General features: G+C 36.6%; 1 protein-coding gene across 1 annotated transcript in view; it reads left to right on the top strand.

The window, feature by feature from the left end:
* Nucleotides 1-905: 905 nt before the first annotated feature.
* Nucleotides 906-9,620, top strand: part of LOC306665442 (uncharacterized protein C6orf163) — a gene marked incomplete at both ends in the record, with an annotated part of 29,518 nt that continues 20,803 nt past the window's right edge. The window contains one exon of the mRNA XM_079147000.1: nt 906-1,053. Within this exon, the coding sequence (XP_079003126.1) occupies nt 906-1,053 (148 nt within the window). The remainder of the gene's footprint in view (nt 1,054-9,620) is intronic.

Here is a 9,620-nt window from a genome sequence, read left to right as displayed (position 1 = left end):
CCTAGAAATTCATTCTTAAAAAAAAAAAAAAAAATTAAAACAAAGTGTGGTCAACTGAATAAGCTTCTTCTTCTTTGCAAAGATGTCCAAATCCTAATCTCTGGAGCCTGTAAATATGTTACTTTATACAAAAGCGGCTTTGCAGATGTGATCAAGTTTTGAATTTTGAAATGGGAAGATGATCTAGATTACCAGACTGGGACTATTGTAATCTCAGAAGTCCTTAAAAGGAGGCAGAAGATCAGAGGAAGAGTCAATATCACCAGGGAGAAAAAAAGGAGAAAAGGCTATATGATCCAAGACCATAGATCCAAGGAATGTAGATGGTCTTCAGAAGCTAGAAACAGCAAAGAAATAGATTCTCCCCTAAGACCTCCAGAAGGAACCAACCCTCCTGATATTTTGATTTTGGCCCCAAAAGACTCATTTTGAACTCTGACCTCTAGAAATTCAAGAGAATAAATTTGTGTTGTATTTAAACCATGATGATTGTGTTAATTTGTTCCAGCAGCAACAGGAAACTAATACAGAAAATATCTGGAAAATAAGTGGCTGCATTATGCTCCCTTTTTTCATTATTTCAAGTTGCTTTTATGAGCAAAGCTTGTCTTACCTGGCAACAGTTGCTAAGTGTGTTAACAACTTAATGCTTAAGTCTGGAAGGGAGTAACTACTTAAATCCTCCCAAATTCAGTGCCCATACTTCATATGGCAGAGGCTTTTAGTATCACTCTTTAAATTAGGCACATAACCAGGTAAATCACTTAGTTCTCACCAGCCTCTATCTTTGTCCTAAAACCCTGAATGTCTTGCAGCTTTCTTAAACTTCTAGCTTCTCTTAAAAACACTTCCTGATCCTGAGATTATTTTAACTGTAAATAATAGAAAACATCTGAAATTTAACTATGATCAGAAATCCAGATTATACAAACTTTGTTTGCTGCGCTTTTTGTAACAAAATAATTCCACCAGCCCCTTTTGGAGAAACCTTCAAACGGATACATGAATACAAGCCATTCAAGACCCGCTTTTACACTCACAAAGATATACTGAGTAAGTACTTTATTATTTTCCTTTACTTTAAGTGTTATATGTTATTCTTCCTGTTATGTATATTTTTTAAATTTATTTTTATTATAAACAAATGGGATACATGTGTAAGACCCCCAAAAAGGAGACGCTAACTCTGTCCCACGGATGGACGGCAAGTGACGCAGGAGGCGTCACTTGATGCAAACAGCAAGAGGCTTTTATTTCAGCGCACTGGGACCCAACTCGTGACTCATGCAGGAGTCGAGGAGTTGAGTCCCTAGCAGAAAATTTTACAAGTTTATAAAGGCAGAAACCACACATTGGGAGGGGTCGCACACGGAAGGGGAAAAGGGGAACAAAGCCGCCAGGAAATTCCAAAAGGGGGTCTGGGTTTGCTGATAACATACAACATGTTTCACAGTGTTTTACAACAGGGCGTAGATTCTGGTCAACAGTTTCTGGTAATCTTATATCCTGTGTATCTTAACTGTCTGAGCACTGTCTTGCTCAATTTATTCTGTTTGGGGCTGTTTCCTGGAACAGCTTTAAGGGCTTTGTTTCCATCACTGGGAGGGAGACCTTAGGGAGTTGAGATAAAACAGACAGCTTAAAAAAAAATGTCCATTCTTTCACATGTTGTTTCTGTTTGTACATGGAGTAACAGCATACCATTTGCATAATCATACATTTACATAGGGTAATGGTGTTTAATTCATTCTGTTATTTTTTCCTTCCCCCCACACCTCTTTTCCCTCTATACAGTCCCTCCTTCCTCCATTCTTGCCCCCCCACCCCCCGTTATGTGCCATTATCCGCTTATCAGTGAGATCATTCATCCTTTAGTTTTTTGAGATTGGCTTATCTCACTTGGCATGATATTCTCCAATTTCATCCATTTGCCTGCAAATGCCATAATTTTATTATTCTTTATAGCTGAGTAATATTCCATTGTATATGTATACCAAAATTTCTTTAGCCATTCATCAATTGAAGGAAATCTAGATTGGTTCCACAATCTGGCAATTGTGAATTGAGCCGCTATGAACATTGATGTGGCTGTATCTCTGTAGTATGCTGATTTTAAGTCCTTTGGGTATAAACCAAGGAATGGGATAGCTGGGTCAAATGGTGGTTCCATTCCAAGTTTTCTAAGGAATCTCCACACTGCTTTCCAGAGTGGCTGCACTAATTTGCATCCCCACCAGCAATGTATGAGTGTACCTTTTTCCCCACATCCTCGCCAACACCTATTGTTGCTTGTATTCTTGATAATCGTCATTCTAATTGGGGTGAGATGGAATCTTAGTGTAGTTTTGATTTGCATTTCTCTTATTACTAAAGATGTTGAACATTTTTTCATATGTTTGTTGATTGCTTGTAGATCTTCTGTGAAGCCTCTGTTCATTTCCTTAGCCCATTTGTTGATTGGGATATTTGTATTCTTTCTGTAGAGTTTTTGAGTTCTTTATATATTCTGGAAATTAGTGCTTTATCTGAATTATGAGTGGCAAAGATATTCTCCCACTCTGTAGACTCTCTCTTTGTATTGCTGATAGTTTCCTTTGCTGAGAGAAAGCTATTTAGTTTGAATCTATCCTAGTTATTGATTCTTGCTTTTATTTCTTGTGCTATGAGAGTCCTGTTAAGGAAGTCTGATCCTAAGCCAACAAGTTGAAGATTTGGACCTACTTTTTTTTCTATAATATGCAGAGTCTCTGGTCTGATTTCAAGGTCCTTGATCCATTGTGAGTTGATTTTTGTGCAGGGCGAGAGATAGGGATTTAGTTTCATTCTCTTACATATGGATTTCCAGTTTTCCCAGCACCATTTGTTGAAGAGGCTATCTTTTCTCCATTGCATATTTTTGGCACCTTTGTCTGGTATCAGAAAATTGTATTTATTTGGGTTTGTGTCCATGTCCTCTATTCTGTACCATTGATCTACCTGTCTATTTTGGTGCCAATACCATGCCATTTTTTGTTACTATTGCTTTGTAGTATAGTTGAAGTTCTGGTATTGCAATACTCCCTGTTTCATTCCTTCTCTGCTAAGGATTGCTTTAGCTATTCTGGGTTTCTTATTCTTCCAGATGAATTTCATGATTGCTTGCTCTATTTCTGTAAGGTACAATCATTGGGATTTAATTGGAATTGCACTGAATCTGTATAGCACTTTTGGTAGTATGGCCATTTTGACAATATTAATTCTGCCTATCCAAGAACATGGGAGATCTTTCCATCTTCTAATGTCTTCCTCAATTTCTTTCTTCAGTGTTTGTAAGTTTTTTATATGAGAGATCTTTAACCTCTTTGGTTAGATGATACCCAAATATTTTATTTTTTTTGAGGTCTATTGTCAAATGGAGTTGTTTCCTCATTTCCCTTTCAGCTGTTTCATCGCTTGCGTATAAAAATGCTTTAGATTTATGCGTGTTGATTTTATAGCCTGCCTATTTTGCTGAATTCATTGATGATGTCTAGAAGTTTTCTGGAGGCAGTTTTTTTGGATCCACCTAAATATAGAATCATGTCATCCGCAAATAGTGACAGCTGTAAGTTCCTCTTTCCTATTCGTATCCCTTTAATTTCTTTAGTCTGCCTAATTTCTCTGGCTAGAGTTTCGAGGACAATGTTGAATAGAAGTGGTGAAAGAGGACATCCCTGTCTTTTTCCCGTTTTTAAAGGGAATGGTTCAGTTTTTCTCCATTAAGAATGATGTTGGGCTTTGAGCAAAGGGGAAGCAGGGCCCTTGATGTGAGGCTCAGAGTCTTTTCTGTTGGAGCTTCAGTTTTTCACTTTTCACAATTAGGCAATGGAGCAAGGAAGAGGATTCCCTGGTGAAGTCTTCCTTAATTCTTCGCTCTCACTAGATGCTGGTGGACTTTCTGTGTATCAGTTATGCATTCTCATCAAACCCAAGAATTTTCATCAGAGGAGGGGAATAGAATGTTCATTCCAAAAGGCAATAAAGGGGAGCAGTGATAAAATGCTACCGATATTGAAGATTGTCACAATGCTTTTAATCAGAGGTCAGCCCTTATTAAACACAAGAAGGTTTGTGCTAGAGAGAAATGCTACAAATGCACAGAATGTGGGAAAGAATTTATTCAATTTTCAAACCTTACTAAACACCAGAAGATTCATAGTGATGAGAGAACATATGAATGCAAGGAATGTGGCAGAGGCTTTAAGTATAATGCAGCCCTTACTTGACGCCAGAAGATACATACTGGAGAGAAGCTGTACAAATGTACAGAATGTGGGAAAGCATTTATTGAAAATTCACAACTTACTTACACCAGAGGATTCATAGTGATGACAGACCATACAAATGTAAGAAATGTGGAAGAGAGTTTAAATATACCTCACTCCTTACTCAACACCATAAGATTCACACAGGAGAGAAGCCCTACACCTGTAAAAAATGTGGGAAAGCATTTATTCAATTTTCAAGCCTTACTGAACATCAGAGAATTCATAGTGATGACAGACCATATGAATGTAAGAAATGTGGCAAATACTTTAAATATCGTAAATCCCTTATTCAAACCAGAGGAGTCATAGTGATGAGAGACCATACAAATGTAAGGAATGTGGAAGAGATTTTAAATACATCTCAACCCTTACTCAACACCAGAAAATTCACACTGGAGAGAAGCCGTACACATGTAAAGAATGTAGGAAAGCATTTATTCAACTCTCTAATCTTACTTGGCACCATATGGTTCTAGTGATAAGAGACCATACAAATGTAAGGAATGTGGGAGAGAGTGTAAATACACCTCACTCCTTACTCAACACCAGAAGATTCATACAGGAGGGAAGCCTTATACCTTAAAGAATGTGGGAAAGAATTTATTTGATTTTCAAAACTTACTGAACAGCAGAGAATTCATAGTCATGAGAGACCATATGAATGTAAGAAATGTGGCAAAGACTTTAAGTGCAGTACAGCCCTTATTAAACATCAGAGAATTCATAGTAATGAGAGACCATAAAAATATAGAATGTGGAAGAGATTTTAAGTACATCTCAAGCCTTAATCAACACTAGAAGGTTCATAGTGGAGAGAAGCCCTACATATGTACAGAATGTGGAAAAACATTTATTCAAATCTCAAAACTCACTTGGCACCAGAGGATCCATAGTGATGAGAGATCATACAAATGAAAGGAATGTGGCAAAGCTTTTAAACTCATCTCAACTCTTACTCAACACCAGACTCTTAATACTGGAGGGAAGTCCTATATGTGTAAATAATGTGGAAAATTCTTTATTCAGATCTCATACCTTATTCAACACCAGTGTGAAGAGAGACTATATGAATGTAAGGAATGTGGCAAAGACTTCAAGGATTGTCCAACCCTTATTAAACATCACAAGGTTTATAGTGATGAGAGATCATACAAATGTATAGAAGGTGGCAAAGACTTTTATTTCAATCCTTACTCAATGCCAGAGAATTCATATTGGAGACAAGTCATATAAATGTAAAGAATGAGGCAAAGCTCTTTTTTTTTTTTTTTGGTATGGAAATTTTATTTGAGAACATGAATAAAAATAACATCAAGTGACCCACTTGTATGATAAAGCATTTTTACCTACACAAATCTCACTTAAGCCTTTAAAGCAATCTAATAAAGAATGTTCTTAAATTAAAAAAAAAAAAAGAAAAAAAAAGAAATTAAAAAAAAAAATGATGTGGCCATGGGCTTAGCATAAATAGCCTTTACAATGTTCAGGTATGTTCCTACTATTCCTATTTTTTCTAGTGTTTTGAACATGAAGGGGTGTTGTATTTGTCGAACACTTTTCTGCGTCAATTGATATAACCATATATTCTTATCCTTAAGTCTATGACATGATGGATTACATTTATTGATTTACAGATGTTAAACCATCCTTGTATTCCAGGGATGAATCCCACTTGATCGTGGTGCACGATTTCTTAATATGTTTTTGGATACAGTTTGCCAATATTTTGTTAAGGATCTTTGCATCTATATTCATCAAGGATATTGGTCTAAAATTTTCTTTCCTTGATGTGTCTTTTCTGGGTTTGAGTATGAGGGTGATATTAGCTTCATAGAATGAGTTTTGGTAGGGTACCCTCCTTTTCTATTTCCTGGAATACTTTGAGAAGTATTGCAGTGAGTTCTTCTTTGAAGGTCTTGTAGAACTCGTCTGAGAATCTGTCTGGTCCTAGGCTTTTCTTGGATGGTAGGTTTTTAATGGCTCCTTCTATTTTATTGCTTGATATTGATCTGTTTAAATTGTGTATGTACTCCTGGTTCAGTTTGGGAGGAGCATATGTCTCTAGAAATTTGTCAATGTCTTCGGTACTTTCTATTTTGTTGGAATACAGATTTTCAAAGTAGCTTCTCATTATGTTATGTATCTCAGTGGTGTCTGTCGTGATATTTCCTTTTTGATCACAAATTTTAGTAATTTGAGTTTTCTCTCTCCTTCTCTTTGTTAGTGTGGCTAAGGGCTTGTCTATTTTGTTTACTTTTTCAAAGAACCAACTTTTTGTTTTGTCAATTTTTTGAATTGTTTCTTTTGTTTCAATTTCATTGATTTCAGCTCTGATTTTAATTATTTCCTGTCTTCTACTACTTTTGCTGTTATTCTGTTCCTCTTTTTCTAGGGCTTTGAGCTGTAATGTTAGGTCATTTAGTTGTTGACTTTTCATTCTTTTCTGGAATGCGCTCCATGCAATGAATTTTCCTCTTTAGTACCGCTTTCATAGTGTCCCAGAGATTTTGATATGTTGTATCATCATTCTCATTGACCTCTAAGAATTTTTTTATCTCCTCCCTGATGTTTTCTGTTATCCATGTTTCATTCAATAGCATATTATTTAGTCTCCAGGTGTTGGTAATTTCTGTTTATTTTGTCATTGATTTCTACTCTCAGTCCATTATGATCTGATAGAACACAAGGCAGTATCTCTATTTTTTTGCATTTCCTAAGGGCTGCTTTGTGGCATAACATATGGTCTATTTTTGAGAAGGTTCCATGTGTTGCTGAGAAGAAAGTGTATCTGCTCATTGATGGATGGAATATTCTATATATGTCTTTTAAGTCTAGGTTATTGATTGTGTTATTGAGTTCTATGGTTTCTTTGGTTGGATTTTGGAAGATCTATCTAGGGGTGACAGTGGTGTGTTGAAGTCACCCAGAATTACTGTATTTTGGTCTATTTGATTCCTGAAATTGAGAAGAATTTGTTTGATGTACAGGGATGCACCATTGGGCATAAATATTTACTATCGTTATATCTTCCTGATTTATGGTTCCCTTAAGCAGTATGAAATGTCCTTCTTTATCTCTTCTGACTTACTTTGGCTTGAAGTCCACTTTATCTGATATAAGGATGGAAACACCTGCTTTTTTACTGAGTCCATGTGCATGGTAGGTTTTTTTCCCATCCTTTCACCTTTAGTCTGTGGATGTCTTTTTCTATGAGATGAGTCTCTTGCATGCAGCATATTGTTGCGTCTTTCTTTTTAATCGATTCTGCCAGTCTATGTCTTTTGATTGATGAGTTTAGGCCATTAACATTCAGGGTTATTATTGAGATATGATTCGTATTCCAGTCATTTGGGTTTATTTTTGGTTTTTAAGTTGGCTTGGTTTCTCCTTTGAGTCGTTTTTCTCTAAGGTAGTTCCTCCCTTTGCTGACCTACATTGTTGTTTTTCATTTCCTCCTCATGGAATATTTTGTTGAGAACATTCGGTAGCGCAGGCTATTTGTAAATTCTTTTAACTTTTGTTCATCATGGAAGGATTTTATTTCATCTTCAAATCTGAAGGTTAGTTTTGCTGAGTAAAGGATTTTTGGTTGGCAACCATGTTCTTTCAGAGCTTGAAATATGTTGTTCCAGGCCCTTCTAGCTTTTAGAGTCTGGGTTGAGAAGTCGGCTGCTATCCGTATTGGTCTCCCCCTATATGTAATCTGATGCTTTTCTCTCGCAGCCTTCAAAATCCTATCTTTATTTTGAATGTTAGGCATTTTCATTATAATGTGCCTTGGTGTGGATCTGTTGTGATTTTGTGCATGTGGTGTTCTGTAAGCCTCTTGTATTTGATTTTCCATTTCATTCTTCAGGTTTGGGAAATTTTCTGATATTATTTCATTGAATAGGTTGTTCATTCCTTTGGTTTGTGTGTCCGTGCCTTCCTCAATCCCAATAATTCTTAAATTTGGTCTTTTCATGGTGTCCCATAGTTCTTGGAGATTCTGTTCATGATTTCTTACCATCTTCTCTGTTTGGGCAACTTTATTTTCAAGATTAAATATTTTGTCTTCGTTGTCTGAGGTTCTGTCTTCCAAGTGGTCTAGTCTTTTGGTAATGCTTTCCATTGAGTGTTTTATTTGGTTTATTGTTTCCTTCATTTCAAGGATTTCATTTTATTTTATTTATTTTTTTTTTTTGAGAATCTCTACCTCTTTGTTGAAATGATCTTTTGCTTCCTGCAGTTGCTCTTCCAGGTTATTGGTATTATCATTCATTGCCTGCATTTGCTCTCTTATCTCATCCTTTGCTTTGCGAATCATCTTAATCATGTATAATCTGAAGTCCTTTTCTTTTGTTTGTTTGTTTGTTTGTTTGTTTTGCAGTGCTGGGGATTTGAACCCTGGGCCTTGTGCTTGCAAGGCAAGCACTCTACCAACTGAGCTTTATCCCCATCCCAATCTGGAGTCCTTTTCTGACATTTCTTCTAACATACTGTCATTGGATTCTATTAATATAAAATTTAGATGTGTTTGGATCATTTTCTTCCCTTATTTTTCATGTTGTTCATGTATCTTCCCCTCTAGCAGTGCAGATCTGGGGTATTGCAGATTTCCCCCTATAGTCTTATAGCGGCCCTATAGGTTTCCAAAACCTTTTCTTTAAGGAGAGATCAGTATTAGCAGTGCCCAATTCAGACACTTTACAATCCTAGACCAAATAGCCCCTATAAGGATAATAACAAAATTGTCATAATAAACAGAATGAGTTCAAATATTATCTTCAGTAAAACAAACAGATTTGCAATAAGGTCTGCAGTTTCTAATGGAGGACAAAGAGGATGCAGAGGGATGTAGAATGTGGCTGTTAATGGGATAGGAAAAGAATATACAGAAGTTCTAGATAATAGAAAGGGTGAGAGTGTAATCAAAAGAAATTGGATGTTAGCATGCAAAAAAGGGAGAAAGAGACTCTGAGGGAACAGGTAAACAAAAGGAAAAGAGAGCAAGAAAAGTAAAGAGATAAAAATTTAAAATATTTCAATAAGGAGAAAAAAAGAAAATCTACAGTACAACAGTCATATAGTAATAAAACCTCCCAGTCTTTAGTAGCCTGATGCATGAGAGGTACCTGACATTGAGCTTCTAGTCTCCAGCAGGCATCTCAGGATGGGATTTGCCCCACCTAAAGATCTGAGCTGCGGCTTCCAGGATAATCCAAGATGGCCACTCTGGCTTCCAAATGTGTTGGCAAATGGGGAGCTGCAGCTCAGGGAGTGGATGTGGTCAGCTGGAGGTCCTGGAGGCAGGGTGTGGTTGGTCAGGCAGGGGTCCTGGAGTTTGGGTGTGTT

The sequence above is a fragment of the Sciurus vulgaris genome (assembly GCF_902686455.1).
Source record: "Sciurus vulgaris genome assembly, chromosome: 7".
Lineage (NCBI taxonomy): Eukaryota > Metazoa > Chordata > Mammalia > Rodentia > Sciuridae > Sciurus > Sciurus vulgaris.
Note: the sequence above shows the minus strand (reverse complement) of the source record. Positions and strands in the feature narration are given on the sequence as shown.